Source organism: Salvelinus namaycush, chromosome 5, assembly GCF_016432855.1.
Source record: "Salvelinus namaycush isolate Seneca chromosome 5, SaNama_1.0, whole genome shotgun sequence".
Classification (NCBI taxonomy): domain Eukaryota; kingdom Metazoa; phylum Chordata; class Actinopteri; order Salmoniformes; family Salmonidae; genus Salvelinus; species Salvelinus namaycush.
This window is the reverse complement of record NC_052311.1, coordinates 19,798,440-19,823,959: the sequence shown is the minus strand read 5'-3', so window position 1 is coordinate 19,823,959 and position 25,520 is coordinate 19,798,440. Positions and strand designations below refer to the sequence as shown.

General features: G+C 41.7%; 1 protein-coding gene across 2 annotated transcripts in view; it reads left to right on the top strand.

Annotated features, from left to right (window-relative positions):
- Nucleotides 1-25,520, top strand: part of gria2b (glutamate receptor, ionotropic, AMPA 2b) — a 63,642-nt gene that overhangs the window by 18,831 nt on the left and 19,291 nt on the right. For both annotated transcript variants that reach the window (XM_038992935.1, XM_038992934.1), the window contains exon 2: nucleotides 9,426-9,665. In XM_038992935.1, the coding sequence (XP_038848863.1) occupies nucleotides 9,426-9,665 (240 nt within the window). The remainder of the gene's footprint in view (nucleotides 1-9,425; nucleotides 9,666-25,520) is intronic.

The following is a 25,520-nucleotide window of genomic DNA, read 5'->3' as shown; positions in this document are numbered from 1 at the left end:
GCTTATCATGGAGCAGGAAACGATGCCAGCAACACTCAAAAACAACCTCTCATGGAGCAGGAAATGATGCCAGCAACACTCTAAAGCATCTTGTCATGGAGCAGGAAATGAGGCCAGAAACACTCTAAAACAACCTGTCATGGAGCAGGAAACAAGGCCTGTAACACATTGAAACAGCTTGTAATGGAGCAGGAAATGAGGGAAAAAACACTAAAACATCGTGTCATGGAGCAGGAAACGAGGACAGCAACACTCTAAAACAGCCTGTCATGGAGCAGGAAACAGGACCAGCAACACTTGAGAACAGCCTGTCATGGTGCAGGAAACGAGGACAGCAACACTATAAAACAGCATGTCATGGAGCAGGAAACGAGGACAGCAACACTATAAAACAGCATGTCATGGAGCAGGAAACGTGGACAGTAACATTCAAAAACAACCTATCATGGAGCAGGAAATGAGGCCAGCTACACTCTCAAGCATCTTGACATGGAGCAGGAAACGAGTCCAGAAAAACTCTAAAACCGCGTGTCATGTAGCAGGAATCGAGGCCAGTAACACTCCTAAACAGCATGGAAATGAGTCCAGCAACACAATAGAACGACCTTTAATTGAGCAGGAAACGTGGACAGTAAAACTTTAAAACAACTTATCATGGAGCAGGAAACAAGGCCAGCAACACTCTAAAACAGCATGGAAATGAGGCCAGCAACACAATAAAACAACATTTCATGGAGCAGGAAATGAGTCCAAAATCACTCTAAAACAGCCTGTCATGGAGCAGGAAACGGGGACAGCAATACTCTAAAACAGACTCTTGTGGAGCATGAAACAAGGCCAGCAAAACTATAAAACAGCCTCTCATGGAGCAGGAAATGAGGACAGACAGCAACACTCTAAAACACGCTTGTCATGGAGCTGGAAACGAAGGAAGTGTCATGACGTGGCCCTCTTTGGGTATAGCGAGTGCCTTCCCCCGCTCTCCCTCTTACATCCAGGTTCTGTTATCTCAGGTCGTAAATTCCTGGAGGAGACTCTCTCCCTCATGCAGTATAGAGAGAGGGTTCACAGTAGAACAATGGAACTTCTACCTCACAGAACTTGAGAACTGAACAATATCCATGTTTTGGAGAATGTGTAAACGGTCGGTGAACAATTCAGCTACGACCGGCCAATTCTGTCAAATCAAATCAAATCACATGTATTTATATAGCCCTTCTTACATCAGCTGATATCTCAAAGTACTGTACAGAAACCCAGCCTAAAACCCCAAACAGCAAGCAATGCAGGTGTAGAAGCACGGTGGCTAGGAAAAACTCCCTAGAAAGGCCAAAACCTAGGAAGAAACCTAGAGAGGAACCAGGCTATGAGGGGTGGCCAGTCCTCTTCTGGCTGTGCCGGGTGGAGATTATAACAGAACATGGCCAAGATGTTCAAATGTTCATAAATGACCAGCATGGTCAAATAATAATAATCACAGTAGTTGTCGAGGGTGCAACAAGTCAGCACCTCAGTAGTAAATCTTTTCATAGCCATAGCCATAGCCACCGGCCATTCTCAGTCCCTTTGTCTACCAAGCCGTCATATCGGTTTAGCCCACTAGGGAACATCCCCTATCATTTCCTTGTAACCATATATATTGTTGTTTGTTTATGCATTTCTGGGATTATTTAGTTAGTTAGTAAATAAATGATTAAGACAATTGATGTATGGATGATTCGTAGCAAAGACTGGGTTCGTGCAGATAACCAACAACTTTCGACGTTTGGAATGAGACTAACGTGAGGTAAAGAATGATTCATTAATTAGAAGACTAATTGGTCAGATATTAAAATATCTGAAAAGTTATATTAGGAAAATTATAACTTTGTAATCTGAAGATTTTCCTTGGTGCCCCGACTTCCTGGTTAATTACATTTACATGATTAGTTTAATCACGTAATAATAATTACAGAGAATTGAGTCTTCACTTTAATGATGCCAAAGACACGACACAAGCAACACTCAAAAACAACCTCTCATGGAGAAGGAAATGAGGCCAGCGACACTCTGAAGCATTTTATCATGGAGCAGGAAACGAGGAGAGCAACACTCAAAAACAACCTCTCATGGAGCAGGAAATGAGGGCAGCGACACTCTAAAGCATCTTGTCATGGAGCAGGAAACGATGCCAGCAACAATCTAAAACAGCTTGTCATGGAGCAGGAAACGAGTCCAGCAACACTGTAGAACAGATTGTCATGGAGCAGGAAATGAGGGAAAAACACTCTAAAACATATTGTCATGTAGCAGGAAACGAGGAGAGGAACACTCTAAAACAGCCTGCCGTGGAGCAGGAAACGAGGCAAGCAACACTCTAAAACAGCATGGAAATGAGGCCAATAACACACTAAAACAACCTGTCTTGGATCAATAAACATGGCCAAAAACACTCTAAAACAGCATGTCATGGAGCAGGAAACGAGGCCAGAAACACTCTAAAACAGCCTGTCATGTAGCAGGAGACGAGGCCAGCAACACCCTAAAGCATCTTATCATGGAGCAGGAAACGAGGCCAGCAACACTCAAGAACAGCTTGTCATGGAGCAGGAAACGAGGAGAGCAAAAATCTAAAATAGTCTGTCATGGAGCAAGAAACAAGGCCAGCAACACTCTCAAACAGCCTATCATGGAGCAGGAAACGAGGCCAGTAACACTTTAAAACAGCGTGTCATGGAGAAAAAAGCGAGGCCAGCAACACTCTAAAACAGCCTGTCATAGAGCAGGAAACGAGTACAGTAACACTCTGAAACAGCTTATCATGGAGTAGGAAAGAGGCAAGCAACACTCTAAAACAGCATGGAAATGAGGCCAATAACACACTAAAACAACCTGTCTTGGATCAATAAACATGGCCAAAACCACTCTAAAACAGCATGTCATGGAGCAGGAAACGAGGCCAGAAACACTCTAAAACAGCCTGTCACGGAGCAGGAAACGAGGCCAGTTAAATACACTCAGAGAGCTCTACAAGTAATCATACTGTACTTGACTATTGCAAATTTTGTTTTGTTAAAGCCTGAATTCTAAATGGATAAAAAAAAAATTAAAGCTCACCCATCTAAACACAATACCCCATAATTATAAAGTGAAAACATGTTGTTAGAAATTTTTGCAAATTCATTGAAAATGAAATACAGAAATATCTAATTTACATAAGTATTCAGACCCCTGAGTCAATACATGTTAGAATCACCTTAGGCAGTGATTTCAGCTGTGAGTCTTTCAGGATAAGTCTCTAAAAGGTTTGCACTCCTGGATTGTACTATATTTGCCCAATTTTCTTTTCAGAATTCTACAAGCTCTGTCAAATTGGTTGTTGATATTTGCTAGACAACCACTTTTATGTCTTGCCATATATTTTCAAGCAGATTTAAGTCAAAACTGTAACTCAACCACTCAGAAACATTCACTGTCTTCTTGGTAAGCAACTCCAGTGTACATTTGGACTTGTGTTTTAGGTTATTGTCCTGCTGAAAGGTGAATTCATCTCCCAATGTCTGATGGAAAGCAGACTGAACCAGGTTTTCCTCTAGGATTTTGCCTGTGCTTAGCGCCATTCCATTTATTTTTTTATCCTGAAAAACTCCCCAGTCCTTAATGATTACAACCATGCCCATAACATGACGCAGCCACCACTATGCTTGAAAATATGGAGAGTGGTACTCAGTAATGTCTTGTATTGGATTTGTCCCAAACATATATCACTTTGTATTCAGGACAAAAAGTGAATTGCTTTGCCAATTTTTGTTGCAGTTTTACTTAAGTGACTTGTTGCAAACAGGATGCATGTTTTGGAATATTTCTATTTTGTACAGGCTTCCTTCTCTTCACTCTGTCATTTAGGTTAATATTGTGGAGTAACTACAATGTTGTTGATCCATCCTCAGTTTTCTCCTATCACAGCCATTAAACTCTGTAACGGTTTTAAAGTCATCATTGGCCTCATGGTGAAATCCCTGAGTGGATTCCTTCCTCTCCAGCAACTGAGTTCAGTAGGATGCCTGTATCTTTGTAGTGACTAGGTGTATTGATACAGCATCCAATGTGTAATTAATAATTTCACCATGCTCAAAGGGGTATTCAATGTCTGCTTTTTTTTTTTTTTTTTACCAATATCTTTGAGAGGCATTGGAAAACCTCCCTGGTCTTTGTGGTTGAATCTGAGGGACCTTACAGATAATTGTGTGTGTGGGGTACAGAGATGAGATGGCCATTCAAAAATCATGTTAAACACTATTATTGCACGTAGAGTGAGTCCTTGCAACTTATTATGTGACTTGTTAGCACATGTTTACTCCTGAACTGTTTTAGGCTTGCCATGACAAAGGGGTAGAATATGTATTGACTCAAGACATTTTAGCTTTTCTTTTTTAATTAATTAGTAAAAATTTCAAAAAGCATTATTCCACTTTGACATTATGGGGTGTTGTGTGTAGGCCAGTGAAAAAAAATCTAAATTCAATCCCTATTAAATTCAGGCTGTAACATAACAAAATGTGGAAAAAGTCAAGGGTTGTGAATACTTTCTGAAGGCACTGGACATAATGACAAGATGCTCATGTCTCCGCCCTAACAGTGAGAGTCATTGTCCCAAAGGCGGAAGGTAGGCGACAAGCTTAGGTTCAAAATAAACCCATAGAAACGCATTGGGCTTTTTGTGGACAGATTTTGGCGAGAGTGAAACCTTTCGCTATGCCTCTTCCTCGCTGGTATACTTTGTAGGGTTAGAGTTATGATGTACCCTCTTCTAGATTCACTGCTGAAGTTTCTACAGATCGCTGGAGCTGGCACTGACATATTTGATGGTTCCTTTCTAATATTAGTTATAATGGGGCGATCATTATCCTTACCACGGCTGACCAATATAGCTTGTTATATAATGTACACTACCGTTCAAAGGTTTGGGGTAACTTAGAAATGTCCTTGTTTTTGAAAGAAAAGCAAAAACGCCTATGTAGATATTTCATAAAAGAATCTGCCGTTTCCAGCTACAATAGTCATTTACAACATTAACAATGCATACACTGTATTTCTGATCAATTTGATGTTATGTTAATGGACAAAAAATTTGCTTTTCTTTCCAAAACAAGGACATTTCTAAGTGACCTCAAACTTTTTAACGGTAGTGTATATCTCAAAAACATACTGTGCTGTTTGGTGTCCCGGGCACAGATTCAGCCTACTCCTGGACTAAAAAGCAAGCTCAAATAAAAATGTATCTAAAATATAATATAAAGTTAAAATGTGTGATTCAGTTGTTTGTTTTCAAAGATTCACAGTGATTTGTGTTGCTGTGTTTTGAAATACTGGATGCTGAAGACTGGACATGCATGGTTTTGTTTTAGCCCAGCACAGTCCAGGCCAGTCAAGGTGGTTTATTGGTTGAGTGTATATAGATGTTGTGGGATTATTTAAGATGCTATTTGAAGAGGTATGTTTTCAGAAGATGGGCAGAAACTCTGCTGCCCTAGCTTCAGGGGGAAGCTCGTTCCATCATATTGACCTACAGAGCATCTTCGGCCATGATGAAGCGAATATCTGTGGTTGGGGTCAATTCCATTTATATTCTAGTCCATTCAGAAATTAAACCCAATTCCAATTCCACATTTTCCTCATTGAAAAACATTGAAGAGAATTGGAATTTCAGTGTACTTCCTGAATTGACTGGAATTTAAATGGAATTGACCCCAACACTGGTTGTGGCGACCTCCAAACTCCATTGCTCATCATTACTATGGAAGTCTAACAAACTGAAATGAGATGACATGCTTGTGGTGCAGGTTAGTGCAGGGGAGTTGGAAAGTCTTCACACAGAGAGATGCAGACAGCTAGACAATTAGGGCTGAACACATAACTCTCCCTCTGTAGTTATGGTATTGACTCCATTTTCACCCAAATAACTACATAGCACTCACTCTCACAGGGCAAGTTCACGTTCCACTGTCTGTGACCACTTGCTCTGTGTACAATTTACCATGGTAGCAGAAGTTGTCTCAACACTCTCAAGTGTCCTGTCCTGGTCTCCATCTATCTGATGATAGACCATAATGCTGCTCCTTAGTCGTCTGCAGTAGTTACTCATTTTGGTCGACACTTCTTCTCTAGTTGTTTGAGTCTCATATTGATTCCACCTGTCATGATTTTGTTCTTATGTTATTACAATTAGAACTAGTGATTAGGATTTAGTTGTTGGAATGCTGTTGTATATTTATTTGTCAACTCAAACACACACATACACAAACTGGCATCACACTCCACAATAGAAACTGCACTACATTGTTGGAATTACAATTTACAAATCCCCCAAATCTGCGTTACAGTTATCTTCTCCAAACATTACTCAGATTACACCTAAGTAAGTTTCCACTGTATGGTTCCCTCCAAAACAACAGAGATAATAAGTAGAAACTTGGTTGGAAAGCATAGCGAATGGACACGGCACTGAAATAATAATATCATTTTCTGTCAGTCTGACCTCAAATTGCCCAATTAGGACCAAAGAGATTCACCCAGACACTCGAGTCTAGAGGGGGTATTTCCCAATGCAAAGTACAGCCCACTTTCATTGAGAGCCAGTTATATAGTATGTGACAGGCATTTAATGGCTTTTCTGAATCCTCTGCTTTTCTTCCAGTAACAGTTTTTGTGGGTTGTTTTTGTCTTGGGATGGAACATCATTGGATATTTTGATTTTGTGTGGGAAATTTGGTTGTAGACATATCATTGTTCGATCTTACAGTACAGCACAGCCACTTAGGGCAGGATTACAGTAGTTAGCATGTGATACAAATTTCATTTGATCGGATGCCACATCAATGGACGGCGGGTTGGTGTCACAAAATTGATGGGGTGATTGGACCGCCTTAAGCAATGCTTTCCCCGATGACCCCTGACAAACTTTTAATTGACAGACAAACTTGACAGATCATTAATGAATTTGGCAGGATATGAATGTGGGGCTGTCAATTGGAGGCATTCAACTGAAATGTCTGCCTGGCTTTAAGAGTGGCGTAAGGGATTTGTGAAATACTTCAGTGTTGAAGGAAGTAGGAGAATGCTGTGGTAAGATACTTGGTGGTGTCACTCTGTTTTGCTTTGGAAGTTGCTCCATATATTCCAAGTAGCTTGGGTGTTCACATTTTCGAAGTAGCTTATGTGGACGTTCATATTCACTTTCCCTCCACTTGTTAGACAGAAATAGTTTCTGCCAATAGAGTATGCATTAAACTAGGCCCAACAACTAATCACAAAGTCTAAACCTGATGATATTCAAGCCTGTCCAGCATGTTAACATCAAAGATGGCCGTCAAGCCAATAAAGATGTAAAGCAGCAAGATGTCCATTTTAGCCGAGGCAGCTAATATCTAATGGGTAGACGCCAATCCCCCGGTGTCAGCAAGTCAACCCAGTTTTACCGTGCTAGAGGCCAATGATTAATTGGATTAATTACAATGAAGAGACATACATGTCCAAGTCAATAAGGCTGATTAAGGCTGATTTACAAGCGACACCCCAATAGGCTGACCAAATGTTGTATGAATACAGCTGAACCACTTAGCCATTTAATATTCATATTTACAGTACCTATGCACAGCTACAGTCGCTGTGCATCATGTATATAAAAGGACTTCTGTTTGTAATTCATGTGATGGGGCATAGGGATGGACTCACTCATTTGGGAACGTGCAATAGTGAACTGTGTAATGTAACTAACTGCAAAATAAAAGGGCTGTGCAGGGTACAGGAATCATGGATGCTGAGATTATAGGCATGTGCAATAATATTATGTGCACTGCTCAGGGACTTGTGGATGATAAAAGGTAATATTGAGTATATGAGGAGGAGGAGAGAAGTTATGGGGAAGAGAGGGTTGAAGTCCTTCAGCTTTTTTTTGTATTCATCTTTTTTAAATTTGTTTGTTTGATGTTATGTCTATCGCAGTGCATTTTCTGGTAAGTAAAGCAAATATCTGTGAGAAACAGACAATAAAGAAATATCTAATCTAATGATAGATGTATTATACCAATCTCAAACAGAGGTGATTGTATGCAACCAACCTATAGTCGATCTATACTGTATTATATCTACAGTATGGAAAAAACAGCAGGAAAAAGGAAACCACAAGGAAACCAACAGAAACATGCCACATACAGTAAGAGAGTAAAGCAACTGAACTATATATGTATATAAATAAAAGCCAGTCCTTAAATTTGCATGGTCTTCCTTCCCAGCACAAGCTTTCCAGAGGACTATACATAGTATAGGCCACAGCAGAGCCATATGGGACAATAGTATAGGCCACAGCAGAGCCATACGGGACAATAGTATAAGCCACAGCAGAGCCATAAGGGACAATAGTATAGGCCACAGCAGAGCCATACGGGACAATAGTATAGGCCACAGCAGAGCCATAAGGGACAATAGTATAGGCCACAGCAGAGCCATACGGGACAATAGTATAGGCCACAGCAGAGCCATAAGGTACATATAGATGTCGGTGCCATAGTGTAGCCCTGTATTGTACTGAATCTTTCAACTATCTCTCAGGAGAAGTCTTTGAATCTCAAATTGCCTACCTATGAACATAACTCAAGCAGAAACCACAACTGCTCAGTATATAGGGCTCCCTCAGGCACAGCGGTCTAAGGCATTGCATCTCAGTTGCACTGAGATGGGGGTCACTATAGTTCCTGGTTCGAATCGAGGCTGTATCACAACCAACCGTGATTGGGAGTCCCATAGGGCGGCGCACAACTGTCCCACGTCACACGGGTTTGGCCAGAGTAGGCTGTCATTGTAAATAAGAATTTGTTCTTAACTGACTTGCCTGGTGAAACTTTATTAAAAAATATATATATATAGAGCGGGTCATGTCAATGTCCATAGATGTCCAACATGAAGATTTGATGAACTGGTTGTGGTTGCACTGATACGGCACGTTTTCTTACATACAGTACATTCCCACTGTATTGAATTCTATAATAAAAGCCCATAACATTTTTACAAGTAGCTTTCAAATATTGTGCTGTTGTAAGGAAGAGCTCCCCAGGCATTGCTTATGGACAGCAAAAATATATTAATCAGCTAAAACAAGCCACTCCAGTGGCATAGGCTCCTTTAGACAGTAATAAAGTTCATAAACATTCAAACTTAAATTTGTTACAGCACTTGTTTGAAGCCAAAATGTCTCACAGTATAGCTCATTTTTAGTATCTTCAGTATCTTCTAGTTTATGTCCTGTAATGACCTTGTTTTAATGATGGCGCAAATAAAAATGTATGTGAAAACAGACAATAAATCGCATCTTATCTTAATGTCACACTGTTATCCAATACGTAAGTACACTTCTCCTCATGACTGTTTTGCAACTTGTCTCGTTTCAGTCTGTTCCCAGTTCTCGAGAGGAGTTTACGCCATCTTTGGATTCTACGACAAGAAGTCGGTCAACACGATAACGTCGTTCTGCGGGACTCTGCATGTGTCATTTATCACCCCCAGCTTCCCGCTGGATGGAACTCATCAATTCATCATCCAGATGAGGCCTGACATCAAAGGACCCCTACTCAGCCTCATTGAGTACTACAAGTGGGACAAGTTTGCCTATCTCTACGACAGTGATAGAGGTAAGAGATACTAGTTTAACAGGACAGAATCTACCCCATTTAAATGAAAATGATAAAAGTCACTGGCTGACTACTTCCACTATGGGCAAACAAATATGAAAAGTTTTGTTCAAATCAAAAAGGGTGCGGTCAAAAAGACGATTGATTTCATGTGTAAAGACACGAAGGACAACAGGTTTGACTCATCAATAAATCAAACTTAAGTCAACCCCTTGATTGGTTGAGTCGAGTTTGGTAGCATTGGGTTGGAACAAGAGCCTGGACATTCTGTTGGTCCCCAAGACTAGGATTTGTAAGGGTCAGTCAGGACTAAACCTAGCACTACAAAGCCTAGGATGTATAAGGGTTAGTCAGGACCAAACCTAGCACTACAAAGACTAGGAATTAAAAGGGTCAGTCAGGACTAAACCTAGCACTACGAAGCTTTACCAGGACACGTACTCAGAGCATGCGCTGACCAGCTGGCAAGTGTTTTCCACTGACATTTTCAACCTCTCCCTGACCCAGAGTGTAATGCCTACATGTTTCAAGCAGACCACTATAGTCCCTGTAAGAACACCAAGGTAACCTGCTTAAATGACTACCGCCCCATAGCACTCACATCTGTAGCCATGAAATGCTTTGAAAATCTGGTCATGGCTCACATCAACACCACCATCCCAGAAACCCTGGATCCACTCCAATTCGCATACTGCCGCAACAGATCCACAGATGACACAATCTCTATTGCACTCCACACTGCCCTTTCCCATCTGGACAAAAGGAACACCTACGTGAGAATGCTGTTCATTGACTACAGCTCAGCGTTCAACACCATAGTGCCCTCCAAGCTCATCACTAAAGTAAGGACCCTGGTACTGAACACCTTCCTCTGCAATTGAATGCTGGACTTCCTGACGGGCTGCCCCTAAGTGGTGAGGGTAGGCAACAAAACATCTGCCACACTGACCCACAACACGGGGGGCCCTAAAATCAAATCAAATTGTATATGTCACATGCGCCAAATACAACAGGTGTAGACCTTACAGTGAAACGCTTACTTACAAGCTCTTAAACCAACAATGCCGTTTTAAGAGAAATAAGTGTTAAGAAAAAAATGGATAAGTAAAAAATAACAAATAACAAATAGTTAAAGAGCAGCAGTAAAATAACAGCAGCGAGGCTATCTACAGGGGGTACCGGTACAGAGTCAATGTGCAGGGGCACCAGTTAGTCGAGGTAATTGAGGTAATATGTACATGTAGGTAGAGTTAAAGTGACTATGCATAGATAGTAACCAGAGACTAGCAGCACCGTAAAAGGGGAAGGGAGGGACAATGCAAATATTCTGGGTAGCCATTTGTGACTCAACACCTGGATTCGGTCTTATGTAGCAAAATGTGAAATGGTGTTTTTTACATTGGATAAAAGTAGAGACACAGAGCTACACCATGGTACAGTGAGGGAAAAAAGTATTTGATCCCCTGCTGATTTTGTACGTTTGCCCACTGACAAAGAAATGATCAGTCTATAATTTTAATGGTAGGTTTATTTGAACAGTGAGAGACAGAATAACAACAACAAAATCCAGAAAAACGTATGTAAAAAATGTTATAAATTGATTTGCATTTTAATGAGGGAAATAAGTATTTGACCGCTCTGCAAAACATTTACATTTACATTTACATTTAAGTCATTTAGCAGACGCTCTTATCCAGAGCGACTTACAAATTGGAAAGTTCATACATATTCATCCTGGTCCCCCCGTGGGAATTGAACCCTGGTCCCCCCGTGGGAATTGAACCCACAACCCTGGCGTTGCAAGCGCCATGCTCTACCAACTGAGCCACACGGGAAAACACGGGAAAAGATGACTTAGTACTTGGTGGCAAAACCCTTGTTTCCAATCACAGAGGTCAGCCGTTTCTTGTAGTTGGCCACCAGGTTTACACACATCTCAGGAGGGATTTTGTCCCACTCCTCTTTGCAGATCTTCTCCAAGTCATTAAGGTTTCGAGGCTGACGTTTGGCAACTCGAACCTTCAGCTCCCTCCACAGATTTTCTATGGGATTAAGGTCTGGAGACTGGCTAGGCCACTCCAGGACCTTAATGTGCTTCTTCTTGAGCCACTCCTTTGTTGCCTTGGCCGTTTGTTTTGGGTCATTGTCATGCTGGAATACCCATCCATGACCCATTTTCAATGCCCTGGCTGAGGGAAGGAGGTTCTCACCCAAGATTTGACGGTACATGGCCCCGTCCATGGTCCCTTTGATGCGGTGAAGTTGTCCTGTCCCCTTAGCAGAAAAACACCCCCAAAGCATAATGTTTCCACCTCCATGTTTGACGGTGGGGATGGTGTTCTTGGGGTCATAGGCAGCATTCCTCCTCCTCCAAACACGCCGAGTTGAGTTGATGCCAAAGAGCTCCATTTTGGTCTCATCTGACCACAACACTTTCACCCAGTTGTCCTCTGAATCATTCAGATGTTCATTGGCAAACTTCAGACGGGCATCTATATGTGCTTTCTTGAGCAGGGGGACCTTGCGGGCGCTGCAGGATTTCAGTCCTTCACGGCGTAGTGTGTTACCAATTCTTTTCTTGGTGACTGTGGTTCCAGCTGCCTTGAGATCATTGACAAGATCCTCCCGTGTAGTTCTGGGCTGATTCCTAATCGTTCTCATGATCATTGCAACTCCACGAGGTGAGATCTTGCATGGAGCCCCAGGCCGAGGGAGATTGACAGTTCTTTTGTGTTTCTTCCATTTGCGAATAATCGCACCAACTGTTGTCACCTTCTCACCAAGCTGCTTGGCGATGGTCTTGCAGCCCATTCCAGCCTTCCAGCCCCATTCCTTGGAGAGCTCTTTGGTCTTGGCCATGGTGGAGAGTTTGGAATCTGATTGATTGATTGCTTCTGTGGACAGGTGTCTTTTATACAGGTAACAAACTGAGATTAGGAGCTCTACCTTTAAGAGTGTGCTCCTAATCTCAGCTCGTTACCTGTATAAAAGACACCTGGGAGCCGGAAATCTTTCCCTCATCTTTCCCTTATTTCCCTCATTAAAATGCAAATCAATTTATAACATTTTTGACATGCGTTTTTCTGGATTTTTTTGTTGTTATTCTGTCTCTCACTGTTCAAATAAACCTACCATTAAATTATAGACTGATAATTTCTTTGTAGGTGGGCAAACGTACAAAATCAGCAGGGGATCAAATACTTTTTCCCTCACTGTATATCATACACTGCATTTGAGGAATAATGGGAAAGTAATTCTGCTTTAAAAGTTGATCAACTTGTAAACTCACTTTTGAGAAAATCGCCTTTTAATGTTTTGGTATGTAGTGGAGCTCTTCTTTGTCTACAGTCATTCAGCATCGTTCACACCCTCTTAAGTTTTAGTCCCACCCATTTAGTTTCACTCTCGGAGCACACACTTGACGCTCTGACCGTTGATTTGTTTACCTCTGGATAACCGGAAAACAGCCTAACCAGCTCTGCTGGCAACAATTTCATTATGCTTTTTTGCAGACGTTACCTGACACTGGCCATATTCAACGGGTGTTGTACACACGTCACGTAACTTTTGCTAACGAGCCAGCCAGCTAATGTTAGCTAGTTAAACAACAATGAACAAAGTGCCAACAATGCCTAACATTAGCCTCTAACTAGAAAAGCAAACAGCTCTGGGAAACTAATAAAAACGTCCGCTAGGGAGCCAGCCAGCTAATGTTAGCTAGCTAACGGTACACTTTAGCTAAAGACATATACGTAGCTAGCTAGCTAAACAATAAACCTAGCTAGGTAAACATTGTTTAAGATCACACACACGTCACGAAACGTTAGCTAAGGAGCCAGCCAGCTAATCTGAATAAAGTGTCAAAAATGTCACAGTGCTGGGAGCTAACCAACCAGGTCCAATGTTAGCTAGCTAACATTAGTCTCTACCTAGAAAAGAAAACAGCTCTGGGAATCAAATAATAACGTCAGATAGGGAGCCAGCCAGCTAACGTTAGCTAGCTAGCTAACAGTACACTTTAGCTTGAAATGAAACCGCTTTCTGCCAAAATTAGAAACGCGTAATATCTGAAAATGTAGCTAGCTAACGCTAGACTATCTTACCTGTATACGGATGCGTCTCCCTGTCAAGAATGCCATACCACGGTTGCCCTTAGTTTGAAGATGTAACCCGGGGACAGGTGTTTTCTCCATCTCTTTAGCTATCATACACTAATTCCACTGATTTCAAAACTTGATCCTCCAGAATGTGGAAACCAACACTTATGCAGCTCCGCTACACTTTTTTTTAAAGTCCCCGCCTGTATTCCCTGTTCACACATGACTGCATGGCCACACACGACTCCAACACCATCATTAGGTTTGCAGACGACACGACGGTGGTAGGCCTGATGACCGACGACGATAAGACAGCCTATAAGGAGGAGGTCAGAGACCTGGCAGTGTGGTGCCATAACAACAACCTCACCCTCAACGTGAGCAAAAAAAAGGAGCTGATCGTGGACCACAGGAAAAGGAGGGCCAATCACTCCCCCATTAACATCGATAGGGTTGTAATAGAGCGGGTCGAGAGCACACACACACATGCACACACACACACACACACACACACACACACACACACACACACACACACACACACACACACACACTCACACTCACACTCACACACACTCACACACACTCACACACATACACATTCCTTCACACTCTTCACATACAGTACAGTGCTTCTATTCTCTGTTTATTATCTATGCATAGTCACTTTACCCCTACCTGCATGTACATATTACCTTAATTACCTCGACTAACTCGTACCCCTGCACATTGACTCGGTACCTTTCACCTTACCACAGAGGGGTTCTATTAGTGTGTAGCCCAAACTGTTAGGACGCTACAGACAGAAGTTGACAGATCGGCTGTACCGACTTCAGACGAGTCCCAAGATGCATGTGGGGGTCGTAGATCAAACGGAGAACACCATCGTGTTCGTGAGGGTCTCATCTTTTCATAGAGGCCAAACCATTTGTATGCTACAGCCAATTTCGTGAGAAGACAGATTTTCAGAATGTCTCATAGTCTGACAAACACCACTCTAGCTCCATCACCATTCACCGCAGATGCAGAAGTGCGAAATTAGCGGATGCGGTGGATTGAGATTGAGAATGCAAAAAAAACAGCTTTAATTGACAGATTTTGGGGGAGATTATTTTTCTTATGCTAATTTGATTTTCGCGTGGGAGCGGACATCAACTCTAGGGGCTTAAACAAGTCATTCAGATTGTTCTCACTTGTGTGGAATTCGAAAACTAGGCTTTTCGAACTGTAAACAATTTCCTAGTTACAAACACTTCCGTCAAGATGGCTTCCCCCTTCCTGACACACTCAAACCAGGAAGTGACTATGGGTGTGGCTAGGGAGTGACTGGGGTGGAGCCCACAGCCTATACATATCTCAAGGAACTGTGGAACCTTATGGGTTACAGAATAAAGAACACTGCTTTTTGCCATTATTCAATGTTGACATAGAGGTTACTGTATATTAATAAAGAGGACTTATTTTTTTAAACACTGTAAAAACCTGAAGGTTGAAGAGAAGACAAGTACTGTATATGACAACCAACTGTGATTAAATTATATTACATTTAAACTACACCTACACAGGTATTCATGGAGCGACCGCCCTCTTGTCAACACATCTAAAGCTAACTAGAAAGCACTCAAACATATGAGAGAAGACTAGAACTGTCTATGCACTGCAAAGGTTATGCTTCTAGACTGTTTGCCATACATTTGATGTGACACGTTACATCCACATAAACGAGACACAGAGAGAGTTCATAGCAGTACCACACACTGAGAAAGGTACCAGGAGAACACGCTGTAAAGGGCATTGTGCTGTATGACAAACCACTTGTCAGATATTATCAACTAGGACCATTGCACCTCCTGTGTGAGAGCTTGTTTCATGGCTCGCAGCAAAGTAGGAGGGCAGTTCCCTGACAGTGAGGGTTTTGGACCTTAGGGTGGTGGTCCCCACATGTCCTAAAGAGTAGCTGGGTTTTCACGTTTATGTTCTATACAACTCAAGCAACAGAACGCTGAAGAGAATGACCTTTGCTTTTGACTAAAAGTCTACTCACTCCAGAAATATTCAGGTGAAGTGATTGTTATAGCCCCAGTTATTCTTGTCTATGTGCATGGAGGTTTTCAGCCTTGTTGGTGCTTTTCAGTATTTTTTATTTGCTGTGTCGTGTATTAGGCTAAGGATGATGCATTGAGTTGTTACCCTGGAGGATATTGCAATGTCAGACAGTATTTACCCTTTGTGATGACACCACTTGGTATGACACTACTTTGAAAAGGACACAGGCCTAGACTTCCCCAAATGAAATTACATTCCATGTGACTGTCCTGATAGCAAGGCTACAAGCAGTGGTGTAGTTGTAAAACAAATAGGTGGGTAAACGATGATCGCTTTCCGCGGTGAGTAAAGTAAAGCTTCCTATACTTTCAATGCATTTCTCTGCAAAAGGTGGGTAAACAGTCACGCGAAATAAAAACGCTAGGTAAACGGTATTTACATGCGTTTAACCTCCACTACACCACTAGTTACAAGGCTTTCAACAAAGAGTTCCATAGTCTAAGTTTTTGTACCGGAGGCAAGAGTAATATGCATAATATATATTATTGGGCTTGTATAAGAATAGTTGAAAGGCACGATAAGATCCTATTACTTTTTATTATATGATGCTATCAGTCTTCATTTCCATTATGTCAAAATGAGAGTGATTTAGGATAGCAGTATGAAGTAGCACTTTCAGTTGGAGTACAGTAGGTGATGATACCTGATGATAGAAGCTAAGGGCGGGCTTTCCAGAGTCACAGTGGAATGGAAGACTGACCTAAAAGAGAGAAAATCTGAATGTGTGATTATTACCACTGTCTTTATGGACCAGCTTCTAACCTCAATACAGTGTGGTAGTGCTACTGGCTAATACAGGCTCTACTCTCTCTCTTTGTGTCTCTCTCTGTCTCTCTCTCTGTCTCTCTCTCTTTCTGTGTCTCTCTCACTATGTCTCTCTCGCTCTCTGTCTCTCTCGCTCTCGCTCTGTGTCTCTCTCTCTCTCTTAAATTTTAGACATTTAGCAGACACTCTTATCGAGAGCGACTTACAATTATTGCATTCCTCTTAAGATAGCTATGTGGGACAACCACATATCAGAGGCTGTCTCTCTCTGTCTCTCTCTCTCTATCTCACTCTGTCAATCTCTCTGTCTATTTCTCTATCTGTCTGTCTCGCTCAATCTCTCTCTCACGCTTTCTCTCTCTTTCTTACACTCTTTCTAGCTCTCAATTAAATTCAAAGGGGCTTTATTGGCATGGGAAACACATATTTACATTGCCAAAGCAAGTGAAATAAAGAAATTTAACAACATCAACATCAAGGAACATCAACGATAAGAAATTTACAGTAAACATTGCACTCAATAAGGTTTCAAAAAGATAAAGACATTTTAAGTCTTGTATTATCAGCTATGTACAGTGTTTTAGCAATGTGCAAATAGTTGTAGTACGAATAGTGGGGGAAGATATGGTGGTATTTACAATCTTGTTTGTGCTCCACTGGTTGCACTATTCTCATGGCAACGGGCCACAAATCTTGCTGCTGTGATTGCACATTGTGGTATTTCACCTAACAGATATGGGAGTTTATCAATGTTGGATTTGTTTTCAAATTCTTTGTGTGTCTGTGTGATCTGTAGGAAATATGTGTCTCTAATGTGGTCATACATTTGGCAGGAGGTTAGGAAATGCAGCTCAGTGGGCACATACCGTGTCTTCTCTTGAAAGCCAGGTCTGCCTATGGCAACCTCTCTCAATAGTAAGGCTATGCTCACTGAGACTAGTCATAGTCTTAATTCTTCATTTTGTATACTCTCTGTTTAGGGCCAGATAGCATTCCAATTTGCTCTGTTTTTTGGTGGATTCTTACCAGTATCTTTTTGATTTCACATAATTTGGTTGAGTCTAATTGTGTTGCTGTCATGGGGCTCTGTTTGTGTTTGTGAACAGAGTCCCAGAACCAGTTGGCTGAAGGGAGTCTTCTCTAGGTTAATCTCTTTGTATTTGAGGGCTTTGTGGTGGAATGTCTGGGCATCGCTTCCTTTCAGGTGGTTGTAGAATTTAACAGCTCTTTTCTGGATTTTGATAACTAGCGGGTATAGTCTACATTTTGCTCTGCATGCATTGTTTGGGGTTGTGCCAGGAACACAAAGTATATTTTTGCAGAATTCTGCATGCGGTCTCAATTGGGTGTTTATCCCATTTTGTGAATTGTTGGTTGGTGAGTGGACCCCAGACCTCACAACCATAAAGGCAATGGGCTCTATAACTGACTGAAGCATTTTTTTGCCAGACCCTAATTGGGATGTCAAGTTTTATGTTCCTTTTGATGGCATAGAAGCCCCTTCTTGGCTTGTCTCTTAGATCGTTCACAGCCTTGTGGAATGTACCTGTGGTTTTGATGTTTAGGCTGAGGTAGATATAATATTTTGTGTGCTCTAGGGATACAGTGTCTAGCCAGATTTGTTGTCTTGGCAACTGGACCTTTTTTGGAACACCATTATTTTTGTCTTACTGAGATTCAATGTCAGGGCCTAAGTCTGACAGAATCTGTGCAGAGGATCTAGGTGCTGTTGTAGGGCCCCCTTGGTTGGGGATAATAGCACCAGATCATCAACAAACAGTAGACATTTGATTTCCGTGTCCGGTAAGGTGAGGCCGGGTGCATCCCTGTCTATTGTTCTTGTGCCCTCGCCAATTCATTGATATAAATATTGAAGAGGGTGGGGCTCAAGTTGTCTCACCCCACGGCCCTGAGGAAAGAAATCTGTGTGTGTACTGCCAATTTTAACTGCACACGTATTGTTTGTGTACATTGATTTTATAATGTCACATGTTTTCCCTCCCACACTGATTTCCACCCATTTGTATAGCAGACCCTCATGCCAAATTGAGTCAAAAGCTTTTTTGAAATCTGCAAAGCATGAGAAGACTTTGTTTTGTAAAGGTTTATTTGTTTGTCAATAAGGGTGTACAGGGTGTATACGTGATCTGTCTTACGGTATTTTGGAAAGAAGCCAATTTGACATCGCAATGATAATAACAATCAATCAATAGCTTTGGCCAATCCCCGAGGTTTGTAAGACCATGGGTTTAATAATAATTAGTCAAAGACTCAGCTTATGCAAAAGGTTAGTACAGTTTATTCACGAGAACGTTCTGAAGTCCACAATACAAAGACATCCATTTTATAGCGGCGCACATACTTCCACACAAACAGTAGATATCATACGCACATACATACACACCAACAGTAGGTATCCTACGCACATAGTGTATCACTACCCAGTGAGAAGCACTCCCTGTCCTCCCCCAAGATTAGGGAGGCCGTGAGATGTACTCCCTGTCCTTTCCCAAATCTCTCAGTGGCCCCTAGCCAAGGTCGGCACCGAATTTTGCTCAGACAGTCTGTGTTTAAGATACTATAAAGATATATTGTACAGATATATTGTTTTACCCTAATTCTGACTAAAACTACACACATCATTAATAATAATTTTATGATTCTAATCAATTTCATACAATTATATGGTTTCAGGGTGAAATTATTTCATCATTATCTTTCAACATTTAAATTACTTTAACACATTTGCTCAGGACATTGTTTCCACTGAGGAAATGTTGGAGTCTGCTGTTGATGATACTGTAGAGGATTTTTCAGATATTTATGTTGAAACAGATTCCACGGTAATTATTGGGATCAAAGTTGTCTCCACTCTTGTGGATTGGGATGACCAGACCTTGGTTCCAAATATTGGGGAAGATCCCAGAGCTGATGATGAAATTTAAGAGTTTAAAAATAGCCAATTTGAATTTGTGGTCTGTATATTTTAACACCACAGGCCTTTTTGGGTTCGAGGGTTTGTATTTTGTCCTGTACCTCATCCAATGTAACTGGAGAATCCAATGGGTTCTGGAAGTCTTTAATAACTGACTCTGTTCAGTAAATTATCATGTATATGTTTTTGTTCTTGGTTCTTTGTTATATGGCCGAAAAGGTTGGAGAAAGGGTTTATCCATACATCTTCATTTTGGATAGGTATCTCTTCATGAATTGTTGTTTGTTTTGTTCCAATGTTCCCAGAAGTGATTTGATTCTATTGATTCTTCAATCACATTGAGCTTTTTTTCTGACATGCTGTTCCTTCTTTTTTCTTGGTGCATTTCTGTACTGTTTTAGTGTTTCCACATAGTGAAGGCATAAGCTGACGTTTTCTGGGTCTGTGTTTTTGGTTGGATAGGTTTCTCAATTTCTTTCTAAGGTTTTAGAATTCTTTATCAAACAATTTCTCTATGCTGTTTGTTTTCTTAGGTTTTCTGCTTGAATTTAAATGACATATGTTAGCTAATAGTTCAAATATACTGTTCATGCTTCCTACTGCTAAGTTTACACCTTCACTATTGCAGGGAAACATTTTGTCCACGGAAATGTCTCGGAGGGATTTGTTGTTGGCCAATTGTTTTTTGGTAGGTGTCTACACTACCCTCATTCCATTTATAGCATTTCTTAACAGCATGCCGGTTTTTTTCGGCTTTGATGCTTCATGGTTGAGTTTTGCTCTGTTCACGTAGATTGTGATTTTGCTGTGGTCTGAAAGGGGTTGGCTGACTGTGAATGCCCTGGGAGACTCTGGGTTGAGGTCAGTGATAAAGTACAGTAGTCTACAGTACTACTGCCAAGAGATGCACTGTACAGTGGCAAGAAAAAGTATGTGAACCCTTTGAAAATACCTGGATTTCTGCATAAATTGGTCATCAAATTTGATCTGTTCTTCATCTAAGTCACAACAATAGACAAACACAGTCTGCTTAAACTAATAACACACAAACAATAATATGTTTTCATGTCTTTATTGAACACACCGTGTAAACATTCACAGTGCAGGGTGGAAAAAGTATGTGAACCCTTGGATTTAATAACTGGTTGACCGTCCTTTGGCAGCAATAACCTCAACCAAACGTTTTCTGTAGTTGCGGATCAGACCTGCACAACGGTCAGGAGGAATTTTGGACCATTCCTCTTTACAAAGATGTTTCAGTTCAGCAATATTCTTGGGATGTCTGGTGTGAACTGCCCTCTTGAGGTCATGCCACAGCATCTCAATCGGGTTGAGGCCAGGACTCTGACTGGGCCACTCAAGAAGGCATGTTTTCTTCTGTTGAAGCCATTCTGTTGTTGATTTACTTCTGTGTTTTGGGTCGTTGTCCTGTTGCATCACCCAACTTCTGTTGAGCTTCAAATGGCGGACAGATAGCCTAACATTCTCCTGCAAAATGTCTTGATAAACTTGGGAATTCATTTTTCCATCGATGATAACAAGCTGTTCAGGCCCTGAGGCAGCAAAGCAGCCCCAAATCATGATGCTCCCTCCACCATACTTTATAGTTGGGATGAGGTTTTGATGTTGGTGTGCTCTGCCTTTTTTTCTCCACACATAGTGTTGTGTGTTCCTTCCAAACAACTCATCTGTAGTTTAATCTGTCCACATAATATTTTGCCAGTAGCGCTGTGGAACATCCAGGTGCACTTTTGCAAACTTCAGACATGCAGCAATGTTTTGTTTGGACAGCAGTGGCTACTTCCGTGGTGTCCTCCCATGAACACCATTCTTGTTTAGTATTTTACGTATCATAGACTCATCAACAGAAATGTTAGCATGTTCCAGAGATTCTGTAAGTCTTTAGCTGACACTCTAGGATTCTTCTTAACCTCATTGAGCATTCTGTGCTGTGCTCTTGCAGTCATCTTTGCAGGACGGCCAGTCCTAGGGAGAGTAGCAACAGTGCTGAACTTCCTCCATTTATTTTCTCAATTTTTGTGCTATTGACTGTATGTCTGTTTATCCCATGTGTAACTCTGTGTTGTTGTTTTTGTCGCACTGCTTTGCTTTATCTCGGCCAAGATAAAGCAAAGCAGTGCGACAAAAACAACAACACAGAGTTACACATGGGATAAACAGACATACAGTCAATAACACAACAGAAAATCTGTATACAGTGTGTGCAAATGAAGTAAGGAGGTAAGGCAATAAATAGGCTATAGTGGCGAAGTAATTACAATTTAGCAATTAACACTGGAGTGATAGATGTGCAGATGAGGATGTGCAAGTAGAAATACTGGTGTGCAAAAGAGCAGAAAAAAAACAAACAAAAAAATATGGGGATGAACATCAAGACTTTTAGAGATACTTTTATAACCCTTTCCAGCTATATGCAAGTCAACAATTCTTAATCTTAGGTCTTCTGAAATCTCTTTTGTTCGAGACATAATTCACATCAGGCAATGCTTCTTGTGAATAGCAAACTCAAATGTTGTGATTGTTTTTTATAGGGCAAGGCAGCTATAACCAACATCTCCAATCTCGTCTCATTGATTGGACTCCAGGTTAGCTGACTGCTGACTCCAATTAGCTTTTGGAGAAGTCATTAGCCTAGGGGTTCACATACTTTTTCCATCCTACACTGAGAATGTTTAAATTATGTATTCAATATAGACAACAAAAATACAATAATGTGTGTGTTATTAGTTTAAGCACACTATGTTTGTCCATTGTTGTGACTTAGATGAAGATCAGATCAAATTTTATGACCAATTTATGCAAAGATCAAGGTAATTCCAAAGGTTTCACATACTTTTTCTTGCCACTGTAGGTGTACCTACCGGAGGAGTCCCCTCGAAGGCTACTATTGACTATGTAAAGACCCAGCGTGCAACAGAGATGCAGGAGTTGTCATAGTTGTGTCTAGGGGGGGATATGGGGGAGGGAATGCTGTCACCTTCAGGTAGGTCTTTGTCCCCCTGTGTGCTACTTGTCCAGTTCTGGCATTTAGGTTGCCCTGGACTAGTACATGTCCCTGAGCCTGGAAATGGTGGATGGTGGTGAAGCTGTTGTCACTAAAGTATGGGGATTCTATAGGGGGTCGTGTACAGGAGGTAGTATATAGGTAGTATACAGGTAGTTTACAGGATGACATTTTCATTTGTTGAAATAATTTCCCTATTAATTTCTAACCAGATGTTAAATGCTCCTGTTTTAATTAATTTAATAGATTGGGTTAGGTATGAACTATACCAAATTAGCATACCCCCTGAGTCTCTTCCCTGTTTTATACCTGGTAGTTTGGTGGATGGGACTACCAGCTCTCTGTAATTTAGAGGGCAACCAGTGGGTCCATCTCCTCTATACCATGTTTCTTGTAGAATAACAATTTCTGTATTTCTGATTTCTTTGGTGATGTGTGGGATCCTGCTCTTTAGGCCAAAGGCAGATGACCTTAGACCTTGAATATTCCAGCATGAGATGGTAAAAGCTTTGTGTTCCACAATGTGCACAGATCATTAGTTGAGAGCATGCTGAGCATCTGCTGAATGCCTCTTAGGTCAATGGATGGGGCTTGGTTGGGTGTAGGAGTTGGGCCTGTTGCTCTGCTCACAACCTGGGCATATGGGTTGCTGTCATGTTGAAGTCCTTGCTGTAGGGTTGAGGGGCATGGAGGGGCATAGGTCTGATCTGGGGGGGGGGGGGGGGGGGGGCTACATAGGGTGTGGCCCGGGTTGGTTTGGGGGGGTCGACTAGTGATGCTGTGGTCTGGGCGTAGGTCCTCTGGGTGCAGGTCTGGGGGGTCTGGGAGGGAGAATTGGTTCTGGGAGGGAGTCTTACATGTCTGGGTGGGGTGCTCATCATTATGATGCTCCTGTGTGAGGTACTGTGTCTGCGGTTGAGTGTTATGAATCTCAGGGTCCTGGCAAATCTTGTAGAGGTGTACCTGGTCATAGAGGCTGTCCAAATCAGACAAACAGAATGATCCCTTTGATTGTTGTCTAATTCCTTCTCGCATCTACACTCTCTCCTCCTCTCACCTTTTCCCTTTGCTTGTGGACTTCAGTGCACAACACATCTCCTGTCTGTGACTAGGCCAACAAAAAGAAATCTAAGCCAAACTTTCAGATCAGAACCGCTAACCGCTACACAGCCTACATCGTTGCCACCATATTAACATCATAGTCAACATAGCTACTAGAACTAACGCGTTAGTAAACCTGCTACAATCACGCAGTATAGTGTACAGTCAACAGCAAACAATTTAACAGTTACACCGGCGAGCCCCGGTGGCAAAATATTTATAAAACCAAAAGAAAAAAACAAAACCAAAAACAATGGCTACATACAGAGAGATAGATATTCTGTTAACAGGGGGAAAAAATGGCAACATCAAGAGAGATAGATACATTATGTTACAATTTTAAAAAACAATGGCAACATCAAGAGAGATAGATACATTATGTTACAATGAAAAAAAACAATGGCTACATCAAGGGAGATAGATACATTTTTACATTTTTTTTACCTTGACTTAGAAGAGTTCCAGGTGTTGGATAGCCATAGCCAGCTAGCTAACATAGCATCCTTCACTGTTTGAGCTGGATGTTTGTATATGCTAAACTAGCTAGCTGCAATCGCTAGCTAAGTAAGTGAAAGTAAAAATAAATACATCTAAATATAGCAAGCTCTCTCTCTCTGTCTTGCTTCTTCTTCATTGTATGCACTGCAGTGCTAGCTAGCTGTAGCTTATGCTTTCAGTATATTAATTCTCTGATCCTTTGATTGGGTGGACAGCATGTCAGTTCATACTGTAAAAACTCTAATAAATTGGAGGCTGTCCTCCAGAAGTTGTCATAATTTCTCTGTAAGTCTATGGAAGGGGGTGAGAATCACGAGCCTCCTAGGTTTTGTATTGAAGTCAATGTACAGTACCCAGAGGAGGACGGAAACTAGCTGACCTCTGGCTACATCATGGTGCCTAACCATTTGAGTCTATTAGGAGCAGAATCTCTGGCTTTTTTGTGTCCTCAGTGGGTGTGGGGGTGTTGTCAAGAGGGCTATCAGGGGGGCTGACAGGGGTTGCTGGGAGGGGGGTGGGTCTGATGGGTTAGTGGGTTAGTGGGTTAGTGGGTCCTGTCTTGTCTGTCCTGGCTGTGGTCGGGGTCTGAAGAGGGATGTTCTGTTGGCTTCTCTGGGGGGATGGCCAGCTCTCTTACGAGTTGTTCATTGTCCCATCTCAGCTTTCTCACCTCCTCCTTCAGCACTCTCCCCCCTTCCTCCTGCTGGGCTGGTTTTCCTCTCCCTCCTGTTGGAGTTTTGTCACCACAGTCCAGAGTGCAGACACGTCTCTCTCCCTTTTCAGCTCTCTGGTTTAGGGGGTGTTGTTGTGCTAGTCTGTTGGTACCTGTGCTGTCTGGCACTTTCTCTCTCTGTCTGTCTCTTTCTCTGTCTCTAGCTATCTCTCTAGCTATCTCTCTCGCTCTCTCTTTCTCGAACAGGGCTGGTTACAGTGGAATGTGTGATAGCATTGACTACATTGAATAGGGCTCAAAAGAATATCCATGGTCTCAGAAGGTCCAATTAGCATGTGCTAATCCTACAGTGCTAGTTGTAGTGGAATGTTGTGCTAGGGTGAGCTACATGAAACGAGTATAATGGAATGTTTTATTGAGAATGCTAATGCTATAATGCTAGTCCCTGGTTGATGAGCTCTCTCTGGCTCGCCCCTTGTGCATATTTCATCATCACATTGCTCTGCCTAATTAGGTCAGATAGATCCACACTCATTCCCATGGCAACTGATGTGCAGTGCGTACACTGGTGTGGTGGCTCCTTGGTGTATGTGGATTGGTGTGTGTGTGTGTGTGTATTTTTAGAGTCTGTGTGCATGTGTGTGTGTGTGCTTCC